General features: G+C 53.9%; 2 protein-coding genes across 9 annotated transcripts in view; one reads left to right on the top strand and one right to left on the bottom strand.

Annotated features, from left to right (window-relative positions):
- Positions 1-4666, top strand: part of PKIG (cAMP-dependent protein kinase inhibitor gamma) — a 77317-nt gene extending 72651 nt beyond the window's left edge. For all 7 annotated transcript variants that reach the window (XM_019748577.3, XM_019748569.3, XM_088789112.1 and 4 more), the window contains 2 exons: positions 689-862; positions 3933-4666. In XM_019748577.3, the coding sequence (XP_019604136.1) occupies positions 712-862; positions 3933-4012 (231 nt within the window). In that variant the 5' untranslated portion in view covers positions 689-711 and the 3' untranslated portion in view covers positions 4013-4666. The remainder of the gene's footprint in view (positions 1-688; positions 863-3932) is intronic.
- Positions 4667-5184: 518 nt separating this feature from the next.
- Positions 5185-26664, bottom strand: ADA (adenosine deaminase). Of its 2 annotated transcripts, none has more exons than XM_019748544.3 (12): positions 26508-26664; positions 18805-18866; positions 14953-15075; positions 11733-11876; positions 10676-10791; positions 9329-9456; positions 8575-8646; positions 8384-8485; positions 8061-8125; positions 6623-6752; positions 5922-6024; positions 5185-5475 (listed from the first exon to the last, which is right to left on the bottom strand). In XM_019748544.3, exons 1-12 carry the CDS (start codon positions 26538-26540, stop codon positions 5459-5461), a joined length of 1095 nt encoding a protein of 364 aa, XP_019604103.2. In that variant the 5' UTR covers positions 26541-26664; the 3' UTR covers positions 5185-5458. The 2 variants fall into 2 exon arrangements, with proteins under 2 accessions (XP_019604103.2, XP_019604111.2); XM_019748552.3 differs by having other exon boundaries at positions 5185-5472.
- Positions 26665-27418: the final 754 nt, after the last annotated feature.

Here is a 27418-nt window from a genome sequence, read left to right as displayed (position 1 = left end):
TGTGGCCTCTGCCAGCAGCACACTGTGTGGCACTGTCCCTCCCCCGTCGTCCTCTAGCCTGCTCTTCCGTCCTGCTCAGGGCCTTCGCACATGCTGTTCCCCAACTTGTCATGCTTTTCCCATCAACTCCTTGTCTCGATAATGCCTGTTCCTCCTTGGATCTCAGCTAAATGTCACTTCCTGACTCCCAGCCTTGGTCAGGCCCTGGTTGTCACTCTGGCACCCTGCCTTCTCTCAGAAGCCCTGAGCATCATGGTGATTACTGAGGTAGGTGGTGATTTAGGTAATTTGATGCCACCCCAGTAGACTGTATGCTCCCTGAGGGCAGGGACCGGGGCTGGCCTGTCCATCCCTGTACGTATTTGCAGTCTTTAGCCAGTGCCTGGCATGTGACGTTGATAAATGCGTAGACATTGAGCAGTAACGAAGAAAATACAAAGGATAGTCTTTGAAATGTCGGTGGTTTTCTGGGTATGAAATTACAGGTGATGTTTTGTTCTTTGTACTTTTCTGTGCTTGTGTGTGTGTGTGTGTGTGTGTGTGTGTGTGTGTGCTTTCTGTTTTGTCTTTAGTGATCGAGGCAGTAACTGTCATTTTGTCCAAAGGCATCGGTGCTGGGGACCAGTGCTGAGTGTCCCCTGCAGGATGCACCTGGCCTCACCCCTGCCCCCCGTCCTTGTTCCCGCAGGCCCGAAGAGCGATGCAACGGGCATGATGGAGGTCGAGTCCTCCTACTCGGACTTCATCTCCTGTGACCGGACGGGCCGTCGGAACGCGGTGCCTGACATCCAGGGAGACTCTGAGGCCGTGAGCGTGAGGAAGCTAGCCGGAGACATGGGCGAGCTGGCGCTTGAGGGGGCAGGTCAGAGCGCCTTTGCTTCTGCATGTCTCAGAGTTTCCTCTGTGAGGACGTCCCCACCCAGCACTGTGGCTGCTGCCTCCTCGCCCTCACCCCAAGCTCAGAGACCAGATGCTCAAAGGGGCTTTCCCTGAACCATCCCTCCTACTCACGTGACCCTCATCACTCTCTGATGAGGTCTCGTGTGTTTAAATATGACCCCCAGGAGACTAGGGCTTCCTGTTCTGCTGACACATGGTAGGTGTTTGGAAACCGCAGGCTGAGTGAGTGAATGGAGGAAACAGCACCTGCTACCCCAAATATTGCCCAGTATGCCCCGCCTCTCAGCTCAGTGCCCCAGGACCTTTCTCTGGGAGCCTTCCCTGACCCCTCTGCAACTGTCGGGCTCTGTGTGTCTCCCACTGAGCTGGCCTGGCAGGGCCACAACCCTTTATTTTATTTTATTCCTGTGTAGCCCCCAATCCACAGCCCTTGGTCCCTTCTAGCCAGAAGTGACCTATGAGTGCAGAACGGAGAAGACTTTGTGGGGACGTAGATCCAACCTTGTTGTGTTCTTTATCTGGACAAACAGGCCCAGAGAAGTTGGGTAGCTTACTCAGGGTCACCAGCGAGTTAATGGAGTTAGAACGAGACCGTGGCTGCCCCCAGCGCCCTGCCCAAGGAACCACGTCCCGTCCCTGTTGAGTGGTCTGTCAGCTCTTCCTTGTCATGCGACCCGAACTCCTTGCCCAGGCACCTGAGCCTCCAGGGCTCTCCCCCTGCTCAGCTTTCTCCCCTGCTGCCTCTGGTTTAGCCAGAGGGGAGTACGACTGTTTCTGGAAAGCTGCTGATGGCCTTCTCATACTGCTCCCTCTGTCTGGTTCGTCCTGCCCTCCCCTTGCCTGGCTCCTCCTCCTCGTTCTTAGAGACTCTCTGCTGAGAGGCCTTCTGACCGCATCCCCCCCCCCCTGCACCCCCCTCCCAGGCAGGAGGAGCAAGCCTTCTCCCTGCCGCCTCCACATCCCCACTCAGCACAGTGCCCTCCCCGAGGCTGGGAGCTTCTCCCACACAGGATCTGTGTCTTGTGCCCTCGGTGCTTGGTGGCATTTGGAACATGATAGAGGCGCCTCGTCAGTCGCTGTCCACTGTCCAACTGAATGAGCAGCATGGCCAGCTGCCACCGGGCATGCTGCCAGAGGGCCGAGCTCAGGGCTTTTGTATCTGTAGTGTCAGCTCTGGTAAACTCTTCTCCGTGTCCCTCAGCAGTCGTAGCCACTCATCCATGGACCCAGGCCCTTCTAAGAGCTGTTCCCCCTCCCTCCCCCCATCCGATTTGAAATCCCTGAAGTGTCTGGGTCCCCCAGGATCGTGACATTTAACAAGGGGACCTGAGGAAGGAACAGTGCTCATGTCGGGCTGAGGCCCTCATAGTGGAGTGCTGGCTGAGGGTTCCTCCAGCAGGCCCTGGCCTGCGCAGTTTCCAGAGGCAGGTCTGCAGGCCGGCGCAGTCCAGTAGACTCACTGAGGAATGAGGAATGGGCGGCCAGAGGTTGGGAGCCACCGGGCCCAGCTTAGCCTGCTGCAGAGCCTGGATGGGGGAGGGGAGCCACGGCCTGAGCCTGTCCTGGAGGCCTGCCTACCCGGCTCCCCAAGTCGGTGACTTCGTTATGTTTGTTAACACTCTGCAAGGAAGTTGTGTACGTGCATGAACATTTCCTTACTTGGCCTTATAGTGAGATAAACAATAGACAAGGCACGAAGAAATGAGTCCACTACTTGGCAGTGTGTGACCTTGCAACTGGTCTCAAGGGTGCTGGTTGGCAAAGAATGTGCTTAAGGACCTTCTCCCCAGGCCAAGAGAGCTGCACCTGGCACAGAGGAAGTGTTACCATTGGCTGCGACATTCCCACGGGTCACATGACCACACACAGGCCCTCCATCCCCGTCACAAACCGGAACCGGCAGAAGTGTTACCTTCCTCATGTTATGGATCAGGAAGCAGAGGCTCAGAGAGATTAAATGACTTGCCCAAGATCCCACAGCAAAGAAACGGCAGAGCAGACATTGCTAGGGAATCTAACGACACTGTTCCTGCTTTCCAGGGTGGGAGGCCCAGGACCAAACGGGCATCACAAGCTGTGAAATTTGCCCAAAGTGCATTCTAGTTTGTCAGCCTTCTGGAAGGGCCAGAAGGACCCTGTCCATCCAAGCCTTTGCTGGAGGCACCACCCAGGACAGGAAGTAGCCTAGGTTTGGGGAGAGCCAGATGGCAGAGTTCTTCCTGCACCACTCACTACCCCTGACCCTCACTTCCCAAGACTGCTGCAAAGGCAGAACGAGGACAGTGGGCCTTTATAAACCTTGGAGAATGCTGCTTTATGGCAGAAGTTAAATTTCCTGGAAAGGATACTGGCTCCCTCTACCACTTGATCTCAGGCCAATCAGTTCACCTCTCTGAGCCTCGGTTTTCCACCCATAGCCCCTAATCACACCTCCAGGTCATCACACCTCCAGGTAATCACACCTCCAGGTGTTGTGTGGATTGCACGGAACTGGGTACAGGGTGGTGGCTCTCCTTAGTCACATGAAGGGCTTAGCCTAAGGATGCAAAGGCAGAGGCCAGATTGGGAGGTACGGCCAGGCTGGTGAGGACACAGCGCAGTGAAATAGTCACAGCCCACACCCTGGCACTTCCTTGAGCTGGTCTAGTCTGACGCCCTTTTCTGTCTTCTAAGAACTACTGCTGTTCACTGAGCACCTGTTGCATGCTGGGACCTTCCATTTGCCCTCTCCTTCTGGAGCACCTGCACAAGTAGTCTGACCCTCAACAGCCCTCTGCCTGATGTGTTTAGCATCCATCCATGATCCTGGCCTTTAATTGACTTTAGTTGTACTAGTAACACCACTAGCATTTTATTTGTAAGCATTAAGATGTCAGCGACCAGGGTAAAGTTCCCTTTGGCCACCACCACGCCTCGTCCAGCTCCCGTCCTGCACCCCAGGGCTCATCCACTGTTACCACTTTGGCTGGCCCTTCCAGCCCACCTTGTGTGCTTTACATTTGTGTATATGTGCCTCTTCCTCTCCTCTCCAGAAGGACAGGCGGAGGCAGACAGCCCAGACAAGGAAGCTAGCAGCCAGCCTGAGAGCAACGACGGGACCACCTCATCTTGAGCCTGACCTGACCCAAGAAGGCTGGAAGAGAGACCTGCTGTCCCCACCTGGACGGGGAGCCCTGGCCCTGGTCCGGCAGCCTCTTCTCTGAGCCCCGTGTCCCAGTCCAGCAAGGCGAGACTGAAAGGCATCCCCCAGAGGCCGACGTGGCCCTGACCCTGCGAAGGCCCTCTGTCATGCCCCCATCACCTCCTCCCCGTGCCCAGGTACACTTTCAAGACACTGTAATCACAGGATGTTATTTATTCAGTGGGCGCTGGGACTCGGGGGCTGGGCCTTGCCCACCCAAGAACGCTCCTCTCGTGGGCGGCCTGGGCAGGGACCACGTCCCCACTCTGCCCTCTTTTCCGACCCCAGCCTTCTAGGTCAAGGTAGACCTTTTGATCCCTTTTTTTAAAAACCACTTTTAAACTTTGAAATCTGTTTCAGCAGAGAGGGAAGGAGCTGACAATCAATTGACTTTTTTGGGGGGAAGCCAAGCTAAACTCTTTGACCATCTATGCAGCTCTGAGTTTCCCTCATGGCGCTTCACAGACCCACTTTTAGGGAAGGGATTTTTGTGCTCCAAACTACCTGGTCAACTCTTTGCCCTGTCTTTCTACCAAGACAAGTGACACCTGGGACCCAGGAAATAAATGCTGATGATTTGTGTGACTGGTTTAAAATGATCATTTCTCCTTTAAACAGCAAAAGCAGGGGCTGGCTCTTGGATTCCCAAGTCCACAAGAAGCTGGGGTCCATCGCTGCCCCAGGCTTTCCCGGAAAGAAGCCACCTGAGAAGGGGCTGGTGTCCCGCGGGGGCCAGCACCACTCCTTGGCCTGGTTTCTGAGGACTCTTCTTCCCTCTCACCCGCTCTCTCACCACAGTCCACAGCTCAGCTCCAGGAACCCAAAAGGAAAGGTTTCCCTTTAGGACCTAAAGTAGGAGGGGCTAAGCGTTCAGGGAGCATAGGAGCAGATAACTTTTCAAGGGAAGCCTTTTTTCTTCTAAGAGGGGCGGTGGGTCCCTCTGAACCCCCAGCATCGGATGCTCTGTCTACCCACGTGCAGCCACTGTTGGGCTCTCGGGCGCTGCCACTGGCCAGGCTGCCTGAGTCTGGGAGCTTCAGAGGCTCGTTCTGTTCTCCCCCCACCCGGGTCATCCCACTGAGTCCACGGCACGGCACACCACCTGTTGCACACCAGCCAAGGCCTTCTTTATTAAGCATCAGCTTTTTAGCACAAGTCACCATAGGAGGAGGGGTTCCAGCCACCGGCGGGGGAGGTGTGGCCGTGCCGACAGAGGTATACATCTGTACAGAAACGGACACACAGCTTTCAGGAGCATCAGCTGACTATGGAAACCACAGTCTTCCCTGGAGTCAAGGTAAGAGTGTCGTTCAACCTCCCCGAGTTGCGAAGGCTCCATCTACAGGATGCGGACTCGGAGAGGCGGCCATGATGTCTTCATGGGTGCTGCCCTGCTGGCCAGGTCAGAGAAGCAGAAAGATTAGGCAACTCACCGTACCCATCACAGAACATTAGAGCCAGAGAGGAGCCCCCTTCTACAGATGGGGAGCCTGAGGCTTAGAGCAAGGGATGCTCCGCCAGGGCCACACAGAACAGCTAAGACCTGGGCCCAACTCCCTGCCCTTGGCTTTAGGCAGCCATGCAAATGCCCCAAGTTGCCAAGCGCTTTGGGACTGGGCTTCAGAAAGTACCCCCCCCAGACCAGCATCAAGACAGCATTATATAGGAAATAAGCCAATCTAGTGAGAGGCAACCAACAGCCAGGGCCCTGGAACCAGGGAGTTGTTAACACGTCCTTGGTGCTACCCCAGACAGGAAGGGAGTGCATCTTGCCAGAAGTTCTACAGCAAGCCAGGCTGGAGCCAGGGCAGGTTAGTGACCCAGAAGCTTCGGAACATACCTGCAGAGGCCAAAGGTGGCATCCCATAGGCTTTATAGAGCAGATCCAGAAGCTCCCTCTTCTCATGTTCCAGGAGGAAACTGGACTTTGCTGCATTGATGTTCTGGAAGGGCCAGCGTGGCAGACGACATGGAACCAGAGAGAAGTGTTCAGAGATTGCCAGGGAGCGCTTGGCAATCTAGTGATAGTTCACCCTCTTCATGCAATAGGGGCAATAAGCTCCAGGGAGAAGGACTTGGCTCAGACCCCACGGCAGCAAGTGCCAGCGCAGAGGCCATGAGGTTCTGTGTTAGCAAAGTGGCACTCCATGATACAGCAACGTGAGCAGGAAGCCGGGGAAACTTCCAGAGACAGGGTGGGAGGTGGGGGCCAGAGGTACCTCTGCAAGACAGACTTGGGAGTACAGTGGCCCCTAAAATCAAAGGCTCAGCCTGGGACCTATAAATGGCCTGAAAAGGGCAAAATTTTATAGCTGAGCACACCTTTTAGGGAGAGGGTGGAGAGCTTTCATTAGATTCTTTAAGGGCTGTCAACTCCAGCCAAGGATAAAACTCCTGGCCCTAGGTCAGGACGTCACTCTGTGGAAGGCGTCTAACTCTAGGTCTGGCTTTGCCCGTTGAGGCAAACTCAGCCCTCACCCCAAAGGCTGCAGGCCTTGCACACTCCCAGGGTCAAGGCCGACACGGCCCACACCCCCTCACCAGTCGCTTAAACTCCTCTTCTGTAAAGCCCATGTCCTTTTTGGTCATCTGGTAATCCGTGTCCAGGGTAGACTTGAAGATGAGCGGGTCATCTGTGTTGAGTGAGTAGTTAGCCTTGTCATTTTTGAACCTGGAGGGGGGGGGCGGGGGCAGAGAGAAGAACCTCCTTTTACACTTCTGTGAACAGTCACAGCACACTGGCCTCCACCCTCCTTTGAGCCTCACAGCATCTTTCGGCACACCTGCAAGAGATCGTGTATAAGGGAAGAAACAAATCCAGAGAACTTGGGTGACCTGTCCAGGGCCACATAACCACCCGACCAGTCCAGAGCCAGGCAAAGGCAGAAGAAAGCCAGGCCGGATGGGGTTGGGGGACACCACACAAGCAGTGCCCTCCTCCAGGCTTCCCCTTTCACAACCAGCATTCTGGGTGTTTTCCACACCCTACCCCAGTCGTCTTCAACCCCACTGGGAGCTGCTCTTCAGACACACCACGGAAACTGTTCTTGGCACGCTCTCCAACCACCATCGGTTAAATGCAATGGACCTTTCCTAGCTCTTACCATACTCAACTTGAGTGGCAGAATTTGACACTGTTGACTGTTCTCGGAAGCTTTTCACTCGATTTCTCAGCCACCACACTTGTCTCTTCTGCCTGTCCCTTAAATGTGGCACAACCCTTCTGGGTTCTATCCTAGGCCCTCTTGCCCCCCATCTCTTGAGGCCATCACTTCTCCGACCACCGTATCTGTGTACATGACTCTTGACTTTTTCTCCAGCCCACTGGCTGTATACACATGCGCCTCCAAACACCTCCACCTGGACACCCACCGATACCACACACTCCCCTTTCCCAAAGCAGACCTCCGGACCCCCTTGAAATCAGCACATCAGAGCCCAAATCAGCTCTCCTAAGCTTGGCAGACCAGGGCCGGCCTCCCCATGGTCACCCCAAGTTCTCGCCATCCCCATCCTGTGTCAGGGAAAGGTGGCTTTGCCCTACTGAGACCTGATGCCCCTCCAAGGGCTCAGTCACAGGATAGCCTGAAGACAGGCCAGCGCCTCCTCGGTAGACTAGGGGGTGACAGAGAGAAGGGTTCAGAGAGTGCCAGGGAGCGCTTGGCAATCTAGTGATAGTTCACCCTCTTCATGCAATAGGGGCAATAAGCTCTGATACATGGGAGGCAGAATCCAGAACGTGGAAGTTTCTCTCGGGGCAGCTGAATAAGCTCTGGAGCACCCAGCTCTGCTGTTCAGTCAAATTACAGCCCATCTGAGCCTTGGATTCTCATATGAGGATAATAATGCCTGCTTCCCAGGGGTTCAGACAGATCTGTATCAAGACACCCAGCATGGCCGGTGCCCAGTCCCTGCATTTCCTTCCCCACTAGGCTCTCCTAGTGAAAAACTGAATGGGCCCCAGGGGAGCAGGTCTCACCGAATGACCGCGTGCTCTGTGCCCGGCTTCCAGGCGCCTGTGAGGTAGCTGGACCAGGGACAGACCTGTAAGAGCAGGCGTGTGGCTGGCATGGACACGCCCAGGCCACACTGACTCCCTCCGACCCCTCCCTGTGCCCTGGGGTGGAGCCATCTGCTCTGGCACCGTTCTCGCCATGGTCACTGGCCTCCCTGCTGCCCGTCAGCCCCAGTCTTCCTCCATCACCTGGCAGCTGTAAGGCTCACCGCCCCCACCTGCCCTGCTCCTTCCGCTCCTGGGACCCTCTTGGCTTTCTAGCTCTCCGTCCTCCCTCTCCCTGGCACCTCGAAATGCATGTTCTCCTGTCGCAGCCTGTTGTAAAGGGCCTCATCCTCCAAAGTGTGGTAGCCATGGCCCACCCTCTCCGTCTTGAGTACGTCCACAGCCTGCAGAGATGTGGAGGGGAGGCCAGTGTGGGTGGAGGCAGAAGCAAGGAGCAGGGTCCCGCCACCAGCCTGGGTCAGCCTGGCCTCACCTCTTTCACCACCTCGGCAGAGCCAACCTCCCCTGCGTGGACTGTGCGGTGAATGCCGTTCTTCACAGCCTCCTGCAAGGACAAGAGCCAGGTCATGGGTGGCCCCCGGGGAGGTCCCCAGCGAGCTCTGCCTTCACCACACCGCGGGTCTGAGTTTCACCAGGCTGAACCATGTTCATGGTCAGGCTGGCTGCTTCAAGATGGGGAAGTCTGGTATTTTTAAATCATGACTTAAGTGACAGCTTTCATTTATGAGACAGTTATATGGCAGGCACTGTGTGAAATGGTTTGTATACATTAACATTCACCACTATTATAATACCCATTTTACAGGGGTTAAGGGGTATGGAACTGAGCTCAGGTAAGTTCAGTGACACAACCAAGGTCAAACAGGGCAAGAGGCCAAGCTCTGAACCCAGGCAGTGAGACTCCAGAGCCCCTACTCGACCCCATGCTTCACCCCTCCCCACTGGAAGAGCCTCATGAAGCTGAGACGTTTGCTCCAATGCAGTCAGCCCAGCAGATAAGACAGAGGCCCGGAGAACAGACAGCCTTGTCCACTGTCACACAGCAAATCATAGGCAGAATCAGGCTCACACACAGACTCCCAACAGCAAGCGGGGGCTCTTCTTTAAACCAGATTCACAATTCCTGGAGCCCCCAGATCCCCGTCCGTGAGACTTCTCCCTGCTGTGGATGGAGACGGCTCCTCCCACGACTCACCCAGCGCCCCACCTCCTGCCCACGGACCCACCTCATAGGCTTTCACGTGTCCTGGGAAGAGGCTGCTTCCTTTCAGGGTCTCGTCTCCAGCCAAGTCGACGGCCACCACGGTCTGCTGCTTGTACTTCTTACACAGCTCCACCACCTCCAGGGACCAGTCTGTGGGCGAGACGCCCACCGGGCCTCTCAGCAGCACCCCCCAGGAGACAGATTCCCTCCAGAACCCCTGCTTGCTGTCCCATCCCGACTACCCCATCCCCACCCAAGGCCAGCGCAAGACAGAGGGTCCAGCGTCTTCGAATCCTGACTGCCACGGCCTAACATGGCCTTCAGCCAACTGCCCCCCCCCCCAGGGCCTCAGTGTCCTCTCCTCTCAGAGGAGCCACCACCAGCCACTGCTCATGGTGAGCTTTGCCGCAGTCCTATTTGTTCATCACCAAGGACAGGGTCTGGGCTCAGTACACGACAAATGGCGGTTCTCTCATTTGTCCCCATCACAGCCCTCAGGGTGGGCTTGCCCCCACTTAGCAGATGAGGATGGAGGCCCACAGTTTCACATTTAAATCTGAAACATAACTCAGCATTACTAAACATATTGCTACCGTCCGTACTGTGGACTCTTAACCGCTCGAGTCATCCTAAAGTGTTTAGAAAAGAAGGAACGATCACAGGCTTTGGAACCAGATGGCCCTGGCATCATTCTAGGCTTTGTGCCTTCCTAACTGAGGAGCAAGAAGCTTTACTGCTCGCTGCCTCAGTTTCCTCATCTGTCAGGTGGGATAAACCACATCGTCCACCTCACAGGCTGCTGCAAGGGCCAGAGGAAACACATGCAGCCCCACAGTTTCCATTAACACTTTGCTTTGGTGCTCACTACTCCTCAGAAAGGAGAATGAGGTGAGAACCACCACTTCCGGTGACAATGTGCTTCTGAAGCCCAGAGAGGGGATGTGACTTGCCCAAGGTCACACAGGGAAGCTGTGCACCTTGGAAGTTCCAGTCCTGGAGATTTGATGAGTGGAGGGATCCCTCAGATCCCAGACAGCTGACCTAGTCACAGGTCCTGTGGCCCACAGGGTCTCAAGGGAGGACCATGGGCTCATCAGAACGTGGCTTAGACTGTTTTCTATTGGTCACGGTCCTGTGGTTTTGAACCTCCTGGAGGTAAGGCCTGGTCTCCCTGGGGAGAAAAGTCTCTGTTGCCAAGAAGTTCTGAGTCTGCCCAGGAAGGCTCGGATAACTTCGGGAAGCCCCAAAGTCCCACTAACGGGCTCAAGGGAGACCCAGTGGCAGGGGCGCAGGGGAGCCCCAGCACCGGCCAGAAGGTTGGGGCCGGCATCACACGGCCAGCCCGGGGCAGGGCTGAGGTGATACTCACTGGGCTGGTGACGCATGCAGCACAGAATGGAGCGCACCTTCACCCCAAAGTCTCGCTCTCCCTCCTGCAGGCCCTGGCTCACGAGGGCCACCACCTCGTCGGGGGTGAGGTCCCCTCTGTGTGGGGAGAAGACGAGGGATGAGCCTGAGACAAAGGAAAGTCTAAAAAATAACCCTGGGATTGGGATGGGGAGGGAGAGGAAGAGGTGGGGAGGGAGAGGAAGAGGATGGGAGGGAGAGGAAGAGGGTGGGGAGGGAGAGGAAGAGGATGGGAGGGAGAGGAAGAGGGTGGGGAGGGAGAGGAAGAGGATGGGAGGGAGAGGAAGAGGATGGGGAGGGAGAAGGAGGGAGGGAGGCAGGGGGAGGAGAAAGGAGGAAGAATCTTCCAGAAGAAGCCCCCTCCCCGCTACCTTTCTTCAGGTACACTGCCTCTGAAGAAAGATTGAGGGAGACGGCCCAAGCCCTGGTTCACCCCCTTTCATCTTCCTTGGAACTGCCTGGGTACTTCCAGACTGGAGATGTCCCAGTGTGTGCGTGTTGGTGGGTGGTGGGGGTAGGGGGGCAGGGGTCAGACACAGCCCTGCCCCCCAGATGGAGAGCACTGCTAAACTCACCTGGTCAGCTCACTGCTAAGCTCACGTGTGTCAGAGTCATGGCTAGAAGGGGACAGCGTGGTTGGGTGATACCACTTAGAGATTCCTGGGGGCCCAGGCGGAGGGAGGGGACAGGAATGGGCCAGACTCACGCCAGGTACATGGTTAGAGCAGACCCCTGGAAGTCACTGGATAAGCATGTTAATATTCCCAGACTGGCCTGTTTCTAGGACTAGGGATGACAGGACAGCCAAAGGCTTTCACCCCAGGTAAAAACAAGCCCAGATGAGGGACAGGAAGCACATCTCCCGTGACAGAGTTAAGCCCATCTTTCTGAGGCCACAGAGCAGAGCAGGGGCAAGATCCAAGTCTGGCTTGGGTCAGGGCCTCCCAACAATCTGCTCCTCGGGTCTCAGGTCGGGCCACCTGCTACACCTCAGCGCAGCCCCCGAGGCGGTCACGTACTCGGCCTGGTTCCAGGGGATTGGCTCCACTTTCGAGTTGGCCAGCAGGTGTGGGCTGTAGCGTACCTCCACGTACACCACGCCCTCCTTGGCTTTCATCTCAACAAACTCATAGGCAATCCTTTTGATGGCCTCCCGGCAGCCCCTGGGAAGAGAAGAGAAGGGTTGGGACAACCTTCCCTCAAGTCCCTTAATTGCTCCAGGGGTAATGAGGCTGTTCCCAACCCTTGGCAAATCAAACCCACCTCTGGTCCCCAATCCCTTACCCCCAGCCCTAAGCTCTGGGCATCCTCTGAAGAAGATGCTAGGAAACAGCGAGTCCTGTCAGCTCGACCTCCAAACTACATGCCACTTTTTGCCCCCTCCACCCTGGTTCTAACCACCCTGTGTCTCCAGCGGGCTTCCCTGTCCCCATGCTTCCCCTGCACGTCTGTTTTCTTCACAGCAGCCAGAACAATCTTTTACAAACATACTTCAAAGCATATTGCTCCTCCACTCTGAACCCTAATGGGTTCCCACCACGAGAAATGAAATCCCAACTCCATCGCCTGGCTCCCAAGGCCTGTATAGCCCAGCCCCTGCCAGCCTCCCCAGCACCTACCTTCTCACTCATTCCACGAACCCACCACAGCCTCTTTCTGTCCAAAGCCTAGTGGAGCTTGTTCCCACATCTGGGCCTTTGTACTGGCAGCTCCTGGGCCTTCATGCTCTTTCCCCAGATGGCCCTGTGCTTTCTCCCTCCCTCCATTTAGATCCCGGCTCAAGCCTCACCTCCTGACAGAGGTCTTCCCAAACCACCTCATCTTAAAACAGCCCCGCGGTCATTCTCCACCCCTTTCTCTGGACTTTAGTTTTCCTTGTGGCCCTTATTGTCACTCAACACTACACGTCACATTGTTTCTTTATTAGCAAAATTTCATCTCCCTACTAGAATGCAGTCTCTGGGAGTCAAGGGTTCCTCTCTCTTGTCACTGCTATGATCCCTCAGCCGAGGACAGAACCTAGGACAGAGTGGACACTCAAATATTTGTTGAGTGATGGGTATAGGCCGGCAGGGAAGAGACGTAAGAGAAAAGGACACACAGAGGCCACAAAAGCAAAAATAGACAAGTGGGATTACATCAAACTAAAAAGCTACATAGCAAAGGAAACCATCAAAAGTGCAAAGGCAGGGGGCCGGCTCGGTGGCTCAGGCAGGTAGAGCTCCATGCTCCTAACTCCGAAGGCTGCCGGTTCGATTCCCACGTGGGCCAGTGGGCTCTCAACCACAAGGTTGCCAGTTCAATTCCTCGAGTCCCACAAGGGATGGTGGGCTGCGCCCCCTGCAACTAGCGACAGCAACTGGACCTGGAGCTGAGCTGCACCCTCCACAACTAAGACTGAAAGGACAACAACTTGAAGCTGAATGGCACCCTCCACAACTAAGATTGAAAGGACAACAACTTGACTTGGAAAAAAGTCCTGGAAGTACACACTGTTCCCCAATAAAGTCCTGTTCCCCTTCCCCAATAAAATCTTAAAAAAAACAAAACAAAAAAAAACTAGAAAAAAAGACCAAATGAAACCTGAAGCAGAAGAAGGAAATAATAAATATTAAAGAACTGAATAAAATGGAAAAAGAAAAATAGAACCACCATATGATCCAGCAATCCCACTTCTGGGTATATAGCCAAAGGAAATGACATCAGTATCTCAAAGAGATATCTGCACCCCCCATGTTCATTGCAGTATTAGTCATAACAGCCAAGACATGGAAACAATCTGAATGTCCATCTATAGATGAATGGATCAAGAAAATGTCACACACACACACACACACACACACACATTATTCAGCCTTCAAGAAAGAAATCCTACCATTTGTGACATGAATGAACCTGGAGGACATTATACTAAATGAGATCAGCCAGACACAGAAAGACAAATAGTGCATGGCCTCACTTCTCTGTAGAATTCATAAAAGCAGAAAGTATAAGGGCACTTGCCAGAGGCAGAGGGGCAGTGGGTGGGGAGACGTTGATCAAAAAGGGTACAAAGTTTCAGTTATGCAGGATTAAACTCTGGAGACCTAATATACAGCATGGTGACTACAGTTAATACTCTATTGCACTCTTGGAATTTGCTAAAAGGCTACATCACAAGTGTTTTCACCACAAACACACAAAAGACAACTATGTGAGGTGGTGGGTATGTTAACTAGCTTGACTGTAGCAATCATTTCATTATGTATCAAAACATCAAGTTGTTCACCTTCAATGTATACAATTCCTATATGTAAATTATAGTCCAATAAACCTACAAAGAGAGAGAGAGAGAGAGAAATGGGCACAGGTTGACAAATCCAGAGGGAATTCTGGAATGGGGGAGGTAGCTGGAACTGACTTCAGTCGGGGCTCCCACACATAGCTCCTGCACGACCCTGGTTAGTCACCTTCTCTGACACCAGCATCCAAGGGTTATTGTGAGGACAAATGAGTTTAATCTCATAAAACTCACCTCACCCAGTGCTTGAAACAGAACAGACAAATGCTCATAGAATGTCAGTTGTTATTTCTGAGCGTCAGCTCCAGAAGCAAGGTACAAATTAACCTGCCAGGGCTACTGTATTGACCAAATAACAGTGGACTAGGCCTTAACTGGAAGTTTCCGCCATGAAGAGTGAAACCGGAATGGTTACTAGAAAGCCGAACGTGTGAGGGAAACTCCCTGGGAAATCAGCCACTCCCAGGAGGGTCATTGGAAGAACCTGTGCCTTTGAGGATGAGGATGGGTAACTGCTGCCAATCTTATGGGGAAAGTCCTGGGGGGCAGGGTCAGCCCTGGTGCCAGGAAAGCCGGTCTTCCCCACGGCTGTAGAACTCATTCGTTCCACACTGTGGCCGACACTGTCCTGACTACACACAAGGGATATAGCAAACAAGGTCAGCAAATCTCTGCCCTCACAGAGCCTACAGTCCAGCGAGAGAGACATGCAAGGGCATAAGTAACCCCCGCATTCTGTCACTTCTCTGTAGAAGTTGAAGGAATTTCAGTCCATCACATCCACTCGCCAGAAGGGAAAACCAAGGCCCAAGACAACAGAGAGATTCAAGTAAGTATACACAATGGTGAAGAACAGAGCTGGGGGTTCCCACCCACAGGCTGAGGTGTAGGCGTGATGCTGGCAGCCTCTCCCAGGCACAGGGATTGTCCTGCCCAGGGCCTGAGGGTGGAGGACTCACGCGATGGCCGGCATGTAGTAGTTGAACTTCTCCAGGAACTCTGGGAGGCTGAGTGGCTTGTCCATGCCGATGATTTCCTGCAGCTTCTCAGCTGTGTCGGCAGGGAGGGGGACCCCCCTCAGCCTGGGGACAAAACAGAAGGGTGGTGGACTGCCCCTGGGCAGGACCCAGCCGACTCCTCAGGGGGCCACAGCTGGAAACCTGGCGACCTCTCCATCCAATTCCTCCCATTGGACAAATGGGAAAACTGAGGTCCAGGGCATACAGAACCAGGACCGGATTCTTTCCAGAACCTCCTGTCCCCAAAGCCATGACCAGCCAGAGAATCTCAAGGGGACAAATAGGGCTAACGTCTGTTTGTGCGCATGGATGCACACGCACATGCCTGGGGACAGGGAAGGTGCCAGGGCAAGCTAACAACTTCCGCCTCAGCCCCAGGAGTAGGTACAGCCCGCTGGGTCCTACTGCAGCTCAGGGGTTTTCAGGGGCAAGAACTACAGGGCAGGGGCAGGGGCCGAGGCAAGCACTGGACCGCCCTCCTCTGCCCTGTCTGGCCCAGTGTGCTGGGAGAGGGCAGGGCCAGCTGCCACAACCTCAGAGCTCCCTCCCCTCCGTGACCACAGCCCCCACCCGCACCCCAGGGCTGGACATGCCACCACTCAGTAAGGCTTGCTGAGAACGGCCATCGCCAGGGCAGCAGCGTGTGAGGCTGGGCTGGCTCCCCACTTTCTGCACATTCAACCCTCCCGCTCCCGTGACTCCACCGCCCGGGGGGGGGGGGGGGGGGGCGCTTCTTCCAGACCACTGTCTTTCAGATCTCCTTTCATGGATTGCAACCCTGGATCCAGAGCTCCACAGCTTCTCTCTCCCTCTACCCACCACCCTCTGAGGGGCAAGACAGGATGGACAGCAGCGACCAAGACAGACCTGTGCGTCTGACCACCCCTGGAAGGCAGGCATCTCATGCCATCTTTCCCCTCCCTCACCCCTGGGCTCCATATTTCCAAGTAGGGCTCCTCCATCTAGCCGGCTGCCCAAACCAGAGATGGGGGCCTCCCCCCAACTCTGTCTCCCTTGTCCTCTTCCCACCATTGTGGGCGATGTACCTATAAGAAGCCTGGCCACAGAGAGCCCAGTGAGGAGGATGAGCTCAGACTTTGGAGTTCGAAGTTCAGGCCCCTCCTGTATCGGCCACCTCACGGGCAGGAACCGTGCTCTCTGCGGACCTCTACATCCTTGTCAGTAAAACTCAGTATTTTGTTTGCAGGGTACAGAGAGGAACACATTAGGCTATTTATATGTCCTGGAAAAGACAGACTCAAGCCAGATAGCCTGGGTTTGAATCCAGCTCTGTTATAAGGGCTGTGTGACCTTGGGCAAGTTACCCACCCTCTCTGTCTTTACTAGGTCCGCTGCATTTGAGAAACACCTTGTATGGACTAAGCAAGGAGCTGTAGAAGAGGTCAGGAAGCTTCCGCAGGCCTTGTAGAACTTTAAGGGCCATGTGCAGACTTTGGCTTTGACCGAGCAAGGTGGTAGGGACTGTGGGAGGGTTTGAGAAGGGAGCGAGCTGATCAGACCATGTTTTAAGACACTGTTCTGACTACAGTACTGTAGGATGGTAGGGGGAGGCCAGAGTGGACACCTGGAAACCAGTCAGGAGGCCATTGCATAGTCCAAGTGAGAGACTGGCGGTGGTAGCTCAGTGCATGGTGGTGACAGGGAAAAGAGAACAGCCAGATTCAGAAAGAGCTGCCAGGGTCTTGAAGGTGATTGAGAAAGAGTCAGGAGAAGCCCCTGGAGAGGGTAGAATCACAGGCACTGAAGGAAGACAACACAGGAGAAAACAATCCATAAGAGGTTCAAGTCACAGAGGCAAAACAGAGGCCACTGGATTTGGGTCACAAGCCACATGCTCCCCTCTCAGCCTGGTCCACTCCCACCAGGGAGTCCTCCAGGGCTGTCCATATCCAAGACTGACCAACTCCCTGCTTCCCCTGTCTGACCTGTAGATCAAACTCCAGCTGGTACCCACACCCCCCTCTAGGACCAAGAATGTTCCCGAGACACCAGGTGATGTGGGAAATGGAAAAATCCGATCAGCCATCCACCCCTGGGGCTCCCTTCCCTCTACCCGACCCTGGCACTCCTGTCCCTTGCTGCACTAATGAGCACTCTATGACCCCTTAACGAGCACCCCAATTAGATCCCATCTTGGCACCTGATAATCCCCCCAAGGACCTCCTCGAGGCTTTGGGACAATGCCTGGTGCTCGACAAGGGCAAAGGACAGGCAGAGATAAGCCAAGCAGCTTTACCCTACTTAGCCAGAGCCATCAATTATGATTAATGACACTGTCACCTTAAGTGCGGTTCCTAGAGCACTCACTATGCGCAGCCGGAGCTAAGCATTCTCCCCATAGTATTTCGCCTAAAGCCCTAGTGGGTGAGGCCAGGGTCATGGACTTGGTCACACCTGTGCTTACTGGACAAGCCACTTCACCTGTCATGACTCAGTTTCCTCGTCCATAATGGGACAGTGATAACACCTACTTCACCACTTGTGAACAGTGAGTCAGCTAACCCAGGTGTGGCACTTAAAACAGTGATTGGCATGCAGTCAATGCAAACATACTTATAGAAATAAAATCAGTAGCCACTTCCTAGAGCAAGATCACTGGAATGCGACAAGATGGAGGAAACTCCCTCTGGGAGTTGGACGACATGCTTCTGAGAGTCGGGGGCAAACTCCAAGAAGCACCAGTTCTCCGTGGATGGCGCATCTGGGTAACTGAGGGGATTCTGGTTTACGGAGCAATGTGTTTAAACCTGGGTCCAGAGCTGAACGTCTCAATGAGGGAGATGCACAGTCCTTACAGCTCCAAACAAAACGAGTGTTGGGCGAACTATGAAGAACTCAGTGGGGTGGCTGGAGGGGCCCCCATCTTCCAGATCAGCTCTGGAGGAAGGCCCTATTGTTACCCTCAACCTGCAGAGGCCCAGGTCGTAGCGAAGAAACAGTGTGTCTGGATTTGAATCTGGATCCACTGGCCTTCAAAGTCCCTGCTCATAAGTGCTAGACCCAACAGAGGGGCCTCCATGAGCCCTTGAGGTGTGGGGAGGGCGGGGCGGACCTCCCTCACTGGGGGCCGCTGGAGACCCATTGGCCCACCACACCCACGAGAGCTGAGGCAGGAAGTATGTTCTCGCTTGGAAGATGCAGAGACTTGGGCCCACAGAGGGGAGCCATTCCTCCATACCACCCAGCCAGTTATTACCACAGTGACGCAGGAGAAGCTTTGAGGGTCAGACGGCCCCACCAACTCTTGACACTACTATTTACTTGTTGTGCCTTGGGCAACTGCTTTTACTTCTCTGAGCCTATTCTCTCCTCAGTGAAATGGGGATAGCAATATCCTCCCCTCCAAGTATGGACGGATTCAATTCTCTGACTCAGAGAGAGGGCTCAGCCCAGCCTGAGAAGATGCTCGGCAAATGGTACTGGGATCATGGGTGGGTCACCTGCCACAGGCTCTCAGCCAAAAGACAGGGACTGGTTCCACTCACGTGTACGTGTGTATGTCCATGTGTGTCTGTGTGTCATGTGACATAAGCTTCCCCCGGCTCATCTGTTAGCAAGAAGACAAGAGTCGAAGGCCCAGAAGGCAGAGACACGGGCTGTGGGTCTCCAGCCCAGAGCTGAGACCTCCATGTCCCCACAGATCCCTCCTTCTGGCTGATTCCACAGGGATACAGGAAGGAGCAGCAACCTTAGAATTCTCTGGAGGCCTCTGGGTCAAACTGTGGACCCTGCCCAAATCCTGGGGAGGAAAGCCCACACCTGTGAACTTACCTGCCATAGTATAAGATGGTTTCGGGCTTGATGGCTCCATCTAGGTGGACATGCAATTCTACCTGCAAGGGGCAAAGGGAAGAGAAAGCACGCACACATCCATGAATGTCTGAAGAACCCTCCAGAGAGTGAGTATTAATATTAACTGTGATAACCATTAGTCACCACTTACTGGACATTTAACCACACACACGTCACTAAATTACACACATTATCGTGTTCAATCCTCACCTGTGGGGTGGGCTTAACTGCTTCTCTAGCTCTTTCACAGTTGAGGATACAGAGGTTCAGAGAGTTTAAATAACTTGTCCAAGGCCGCACAGCAAGTCCATGATGGAAGCAGGAACCCAACCCAATGCCTTCGGTCTTAACTACAGATGGTAAGTGGCAGAACCAGAATTCTAACCTGAGCCCAATTCTAAAGCTGGCGCTCCTAAGGCTGGGACAAGGCCAGCCATGGTCCCGGTCCCGTAGGAACTACTGAGCCCCAGCCACCCTCCGGGGATCCCGCTATCAGCTGAATCACCAAACAAAACCCAACTTTAACAAAAAGGGTTTGACCACAGACCTCCTGGACTAGTGAATCCGCAACATATTTCAAAAGTCAGGCTCCATTTTCAAAAGCAGGTGTTACTCAAGCAGAGCTTATTAGGCAGGAACTGATCTTAGGCAACACAAGATCTTTCCAGTGCTCTAGAAGGAAAGCTAGCTACTCGGCCATTGCGGTGACCGTCTTCTACATGCTCCGCCCCATGAACAGCACTCGATACACAAAGCCAAGAAGACAGGGGCTTGGGAGACAGCTGGTCAGGCTGGACCCCCAGCTCTGCCCTTTCTCTGGCTGTGTGACTCAGACAACACATTCAATCTCTCTGAGCCTGTTTTCTCGACTGTAAAACAGCGGGACATTACTACCTCCAAGAACAATTGTAAGGATTCACAAAGACAGTGTAGGTGGACCTGTGTGGCCCACGGAACACAGCCCCTGCCTCTCAGCCAGGATGTTTTCCACAAGGTGATGAGAAGCACAGCAGACATAGGGAGACCGTGGGAAAGCTCCTTCACCATCCGCCTGTCCCCGGTCATGGAGGAAATTTTCTTGGGCCAGAGGGAGATCCAGAAAACTCTCAACTGACATCTGACCAGGGTGGGGCCTTTTCTGGAACTTGGGGTCCTGAACATAAAAATGGCTGGGGCGGGAGCCAAGGGCCTCATGGAACACCCATATGAGCTGCCTCCTGCAGAGGAAACCCGGCCCAGGCCCCAGGGAGGCCAGCAGGGCCAGAGCTGCCAAGCCCCCTTATCAGCAGGCCATCCAAGTCATCAGATCTCTCCAGAAGTCATCCAGCCAGCAAAGGACCAGGCTGCACGCACACCCAGGCTCCAAGTCTGCTGAGCTGTTGGAGTCCCTGACAAGATGAGTTCAATGCCCACTCAGCCAAACAGTCACTGGGCTCTCAAAAAATATTCAGCATTGGGAACACTGATGCTTCAAGTCCAGGCTCCTGCCAACCAGCTGTGTGACCTTCGACAGGGGACCTCACCTCTCTGAGCTGCTTTTCTTATCTTTACCTCTCCCCATGGCTGTGGTAAGGATCCAGCTAAAGAGGCAGGATTATTCTTGTGTTTCGAGCTGGAATCCCAGCTCCTCTACATGCTCCCGGGGGAAAGTGACTTCACTTTCCGTGCCTCCGTGTCCCCATCTGCCCAACAGGGGTGATAACAAGCCGTCTTCCTAGGCTTCACGGCATTAATGCATGCACTGTGCTTAGGAGCAAACACTAAATAAGCATCCATTCGGGGAAAAGGAACAGCAGTGGTTTCTATCTACTATGGGCTAAACCATCGACATGCATTATCTTATTTCATCCTAACAACCAGTAAGGTAGGCACTTCACTCCCATTTTACAGATGGAGAAACTGAGGCTCAAGGAAATATTTAAGGGCACAGAGGCAGTGAGTGGTAGTCAGGATTTGAACCCACGTCTGAGTCTTGAGCTCCTACTAGATGGACTTTCTCTGCAGGCCTAGCCTCAGATGTAAATAATACAGCAACAATAACATCAGCTGCCTACTATTATCGCACACTTCATCTCATTTAACCTTAACTCCCAGTCAAGGTACATCTTAGCCCTGCGTTACAGATGGGGAAATGGACTTGCCAAGATAAACTTAGCGAGATTAATAAAATTAATTAGTAATAAACAATAAATTCACTGACCGGCTCAGGATTACACAGACTGATAGTGGCAGAGCTAGGTTGGAATGCAAGTCTCTCCCACTCTAAGCCCAAGTCCTACCCATGGGCCACACCACATCCCTGGCACTTGGGCCAGGCCTCCTGACCTCTCTGGAGGGGAATCTCATGGCCCATTCCCGGCACTTGCTCTCCATGAGGCTGACTCACGCTCAGAAAGGCAGGAAATCCTCCCAGATTCGGAACACGAAGCCTCCCCAGTTACCAACAGATATTTACTAAGCCACCAGCAAGGTGCTGGGCACCGTGGGACATGGGAAAATGCACTGAGTCCTTGCTCTGAGGAGATTCCAGCCACGGAGGTACATTCACTCGCCCAAAGTCACACAAGGTGGCAGAGGCAGGACGAGGACCCAGGTCTTGGATTCCTGGGCCAGATACTCCCACGTCTGACTCCCTGCTCACAGCTGCTGAAGGACGGGGGGGCTGTGCTCCTCCAAGGCCTACCCCAATGAGACTACTTCTCCCGGGGGTCCCCCAGGGTCCCCAACACATCACTCTGTTTCCAGCACATACTGACTTAAATTCATGTACTATATCTATCTTCCCCACTATTAGTTCTCTGAAAACAGAGACTTTGTGTAATCATGCTGTACCCTCAGTACCTAGTACAGTGCCTGACATAGCAAAAACAAGTTCTCAGTGGGTGTTGAATGACCAAGTGATCGTTTTCTTCCCTCTCCGTCCTAGGTCAGTTGTGCTGTGTCCTCTCCCTGCCTCAAGGAAGGAGCTGACCTACCCCCTGGGGCCTGGCGCAGAACCCACATAGGGCAGAGGAACCAGTGTTGCCTGACCAGCCCCCAGAACCTGTGTACTGCTATCAGAACTCAGAAGAGCAGACATCTCCTCCTTTCCTAGCCCTGCCCTTGGCAATGAGCTTGGCAGTGCCGGGGGTGAGTGCCACCATGATCTCTCAGCTGACTTTTGTGGGGAGGTCAGGAGACAGACCAGCCCTGGGACTGACAAGTTGTTTCAGCCACACCTCCTCCAGGAAGTCCTCTGGGCTCAGCCTCATCTGGGCTCCAGCAGCTCTGAGGCAGAGAAGAGGCAGAGTAGTCCCTCAGGGTCTCCTGCGGAGTTGGGGACCTGACTGAGCTCTCTGTTGCCACTGTGAGCTTCCCCAGAGGTTTCACAGAAGGTATGTCTTTCAGCCAGAGGGACAGCCCATGGGGGAACAGCCTTGAAACTCAGCACAGTTATCTCCATTTTGTAGGTGAGAAGACTGAGGCTCAGAGAGATTAAGGACCTTTCCTTAGGTCACAGATGAATGAGTACCAGTCAGGAAGTTATAACCACTGCAATACATTCCCTTCATCCTGCATATCGGTGCTGAGTCAGGGCTGGTAAGATCTGAACAGAATGATTAATAATCATGATGAGGAGATGACCTATAGCACCATTGGCAGGGCCCACCCCCAGCCAGGCCTATCCTTTGTGTTTTATGTAGAGTGGATACAAGTATGATTACCATTTTATAGATAAGCAAACCGTGGCACAGAGAAGCAACTCACTAAAGCTCCCACAAATGCTAAATGGGGGAATTGGCATTCAGACCCAGGCAGCCCGGCCCCAGCTAGTGCCCAAGTTTAAACTCCTCACTGGTCTCCCTCTGTGGTCACAAGGGCCCCAGAGGTTGTTTCCTCCCTACCTTGTTGCTCTGGGGCCTCAGAACCCTAAAGGGTGAGGTAAGCCTGCCCACAGCACTCTGGGTAAGGACAGATTCGAACCTCACTTTGGCCTACTCTTCTCCTCTGTTCAAAGCCAGGCCACAGTCCGACCCTTCCCTGCTGCAGGGGACACCCCTTAGGACAACTGGGCAGATGGACAAGTTTCTCCCAGCTTACATTGCCCCTGCCCACCAAGCCCAAGCCCATCTGAGGCCAGATATGGAATCCGGAGGCCGGCAGGCTTCCCCTGCCTTGCTGTGTGACCAGACACTTCCCCTCTCTGGTCCTCACTTCCTCTTGTCAAACAGAAAGCTGCCAAGAAATCCAATCACTGATCTCCTCCCTCCCACCTGCCACAGGAGTTGTAACGGTATAAGGCAGGCTCTTCCCAGGGGCATTTTTATTTTAACAGGTGGCTCTGGTAACTGAAAAAGCACTGAAAGCCCAAAGCAGTGCTGACGATGGGCTTTGAGGTAGGAAGGCGAGAGAGAGGGAGAGAGAGAGAGAGAGAGAGAGAGAGAGAGAGAGAGAGAGAGAGAGAGGGAGAGAGAGAGAGAGAGAGAGAGAGGCAGCAGGCCATGCCAAGAGAGGCTTCCCGGAGTCCACGGCAGCCCCACAGCAGTCCCCGGAGAGGAAATGCAGACCTTAGGGCCTCCTGCTTATCAGCCTAGCACTTCATAAGCACCAATCAGCACATCAATCTCTCCCAAGAGCCTTGGTATTCTCAATCCATTTTATAGAGAAAGAAGCTGGGGTTCAGGAAGCTGCCCATCTGAGCTTCTGTAACTACTAAGTAGCAAGGTAGGGTTCCCACCCCAGTCGATCTGAGGTCCAAGGCTGCCCTGATTCTAGTGGGGGTGGCAAGTTAGCAAAGCAGGTAACAGCATACATGTCAGTTTCAGGTAAATGTGGGTTCCAGTCTGGCCCTGCTCCTTGCTGGCTGTGTGACTTTCACAAGTTCCTTCCCCTCTCTGAGCCTCAGTGTCCTCATATGTAAATGAAGAGAATAATAGGACCTTCCTCAGAGGGCAGTAGGGAGCATTGAATAAGTTAATACATACAAAGCAATTAGAACAGTGCCTGACTTGGAGCAAACATTCGAATATGAGAAAGAAAAAAGTAGATCGGAGATTTAGGCCCAATTCTCCTCTGCATCAGAAAGGGGCAGTTTAGAAACTGTTCCAACCTGGGCCAGCTCACTCGCCAGCCTACAGCTTCCAGGCGCCCCAATTCTGAGTAGCCCTGAGCAAGTGACTTCACCTCACCAGGCTTCAGTTTCCTCATCCATCAATAGGGATGAAAACATCTGTCTTGTCAAGTTGTCCAGAGGATTCTATGAGCTAAATCACAGAAGGTACCAGATACCCACACACACTCAAATGACAAACACTGTTATTATTATTAATACAATAATAGGCGTGTGACCAGCATTGCCCCCCTGACAAAGGACTCCAGAGTGCCATGCATTTTCCAGCCTTGCCTCCTCTGGAAATAGACTAATAAGGGCCACACCTCCACCTCCCTTTGTACCGCCTCCCGTGCCCAACAGGTGCTCAGGAAGCATCTATTGGAACGATGTAATCAAACCAGGGAGGCAGCTGCCTAAGGCCTTGCTACTCAAACTGTGGTCCATGGACCAGCACCATTAGCGTTACTGGGGAGTTTATCAGAAGTGTAGCCTCTCAGCCCCCAAGCTAGACCTCCTGATTCTGTGTGAAAATTAAGATAAGTCAGGTGATTTGAATACACATTAAATTTGGAAAGCACTGCCCTGTTCTGCCTTCTTAAAGCTGGCCAGGTCCTGGGCCTCCCCTGGAGGTAGGGATGAGAAGTCACAGAGGCCTGCACCTGGGGTACTGGCACTTTTGCCCCCAAAAGCTTCTGCAGAAGCCGTTCAGGACCGCTAGGTAGGGACACAGGAACCCCAGCTTGGCTACTCCCTAGCTGTGTGGTCTTCCTAGCCTAGTTAATCTCCGTGCCTCTGTTTCTTCATTTATAAAGCAGGATGACACCAGCTACCTCATAGAGTCACTGCACTAATGCAGATAACATGTGCAAATGGTGCCTGGAACAAAGCAATAACCCAACTCAATACGCACCAGCTACTAATACTAGTAGTTACTATTTGCCATAGGAAGGCAGAGAAGTGGCTCCGGTCACAGTGACTGAGACGCTCCTTCTGGCTTCCTCTGCCAGCTCAGGCATGTTACCTCCTCACGCGAATATAAAATTTATCACACCTCCCGTACATAGTCGGGGACACTCTACCTTCACCCTCAAGCATCAGCTGTTAACCTCTGGACATCCTCACAGGCAGTGAAGCCCATTTCCCAGGTGTGGAAACTGATGCCCAAAGAGGGGGAATGATCTGCCAGCTTGAATCAGAGGATTGGGCAAGGCCAAAAATGGGAGATAATAGCAACAGTCCCTCCTCCATGAGACTGTTATAAAAGTGTTTCAAGGAACAAATTGGGGCTTATAGCAAGTTCTATAAAAGTGTTACCTATTATTTATCGTCATAAGTCCCATTTCACTCTATATCAAGGGGCTTTGTCTATTGCCTTGGGATTCATATCAGAGTAAGGTGGTTCCCCGGCCCATGAGCAGAGGGAATCCAAAAAAAAAAATTTTTTTTTTAAGCCTTTAAAGGAAATAACCACTAATGATGGGGCTTGGGCATGAAGACAAGGTGTGAAGGAGGTATGGGGGTGGGAGAGGAATGTTGCCCCAGCACTGGAAACACCTAGCAGGAAGCAGATGAGCATTTGCCCTGTGGTGGGGGCATCAGCAGTGGGGGGAACTAGGCTGTACCTCCTGCGGGTCCTCCTTTTCTCCTCTCCTCTCCTCCCCACTCACACACACACACACACACACACACACACACACAATTCTCACCATCACTTTTGTGACACTGGCCACAATCGCTCACACCTGTTTCTCAGATGGATCGGTAGACGCGGACTGAAACTCACTCCTTCCCCTGACCCCCTCAGCGGTCTCAAATCCTACTAGTCTGCTGGGCAGATTTCTGGATTGCTCTCCGCCCTGGATGGAATCTTCGCGCTCTGAAACCGGCCAAGTGGGCCTGGACTCTCCCTGACCCCACCATTCCCAAGACATCACAGCGAATGGAAGGAGGGACAAGAGAGTTATTCCTTGGGGCCAGTGCTGCAGCTTGGCCCAGAGCGAACCTTACCAGGGCCCAACGCCTAAGGCCTACCCCAACCCTCTGCCCCTAGGGTGGAGAGGGGGCCGACCTGCTCCCCCATCCCTTCTCTGGCATGGCTCTTGGTTCCTCCCACGGGCACACCCACAGACCTGGCCTCCTTGGCATTGACAAAACCATCACAGTGTTAGAGTATAAAGTTTTCATTCACGGAATGCTCAGAACCCACTGTGCAAAACTACATACCTATGGTTGTAGCCATCGGACCCCATTTTAAAGCCGTGGTTCAGAGAGGTCAAGTCCCCTACCTATGTTCACGCAGCTGCTCAGCGCAACCATTGCTAAGATACCCATTTGGCGGATGGTGAAACTGAGACCCAGAGAGGCCAAGTCAGCCTAAGGAGAACTTGGAAGCCAGCCAGAGGCGCCTCTGGATTTAGTACCCTCCCTATATCACTCTCTGTCATTAAACAGCCTAGAGGCAAAGGGGGTACTGAGTTGAGGGAAGGAAGCGCCTGCGGAGGTCCAGTTCGCTCTCTTGGTGAGGATGCCCCTAAGCCCTCCAGCTAGATAAGAAGCCGAACCCGAACCCCGAGTCCCCGCTCGCGCTCACTTTGGGCTTGTCGAAGGCCGGCGTCTGGGTCATGGTGATAAGCGTGAGCCCCGGCGCTGCTCTTGCCACTCACGGTCGGTGATCTCAGCTAGTTGGGTGGCGGATTCGGTTCCCCCGGGCCCAAAGTAAGCGCGGCCCGCCACGCTTTTCTTAACGGGGCCAGGCTCGGCCCCGCCCCGGCCCCGCCCCTCACCGGAGACCCCGCCCCGCTGTCCTCAGCGGCGCGTTTCCTGGAATTCCGGCCCAGCATCGGGGACAAACATGAGTCCCCTCAGGGCCGTGACCCGCCCGAAAACTCTGGTCCGTGGATGCCGGATTGCAGCCACCTGTGGGCTCAGCCTCCAGCCGCCGGGCCGGGCTCTGCCTCCTGCCGGCCCCTGGAGCAGCCCGCACGCTACTGCCTGGGTGCTTACTGTGTGCGGGGCCGAGCTGGACTGGAAACCCCGGAACAACAAACTACCAAGGGAGACCCAGGCTCATCACATAATCAGACAACATAAGTGTATAATTAGGGAGCTATAATGGGGGCCAGACGTGGCCTGCAGGTCGGGGAAGGCTTCTCTGAGGACCTGAAGGAGTGTGCCAGGTGCAGGGGGGGGGTGGAGTGGAAGAGGGCAAGCCAGGGGGGACCATCTTGTGTGAGAGACCGCAGGGAGCTGGGGAATGCGAGAAGGGGAGGGGGGACACAGCACACCCCCACTCCTAGGCATGTATTCCCCTTGAGACACCTGCCAGTTTTCAGCCAGAGAACAGGGAATGTGTTCACACCTGCGCTTTTCATGATAAGAATATTGGAAACACCCCAGATGCCCATCCACAGACAAGAGCACAAATAAACTGTGGAATATTGACACCATGGACCACATTATACAGCAGAAAAATTGAATGAACTTCAGCAGCAGACAGCTGCA

Source organism: Rhinolophus sinicus, chromosome 13 (genome assembly GCF_057876585.1).
Source record: "Rhinolophus sinicus isolate RSI-liver-muscle chromosome 13, RSI-T2T, whole genome shotgun sequence".
Taxonomy (NCBI): domain Eukaryota; kingdom Metazoa; phylum Chordata; class Mammalia; order Chiroptera; family Rhinolophidae; genus Rhinolophus; species Rhinolophus sinicus.
This window is presented reverse-complemented; position numbering and strand designations above follow the sequence as displayed.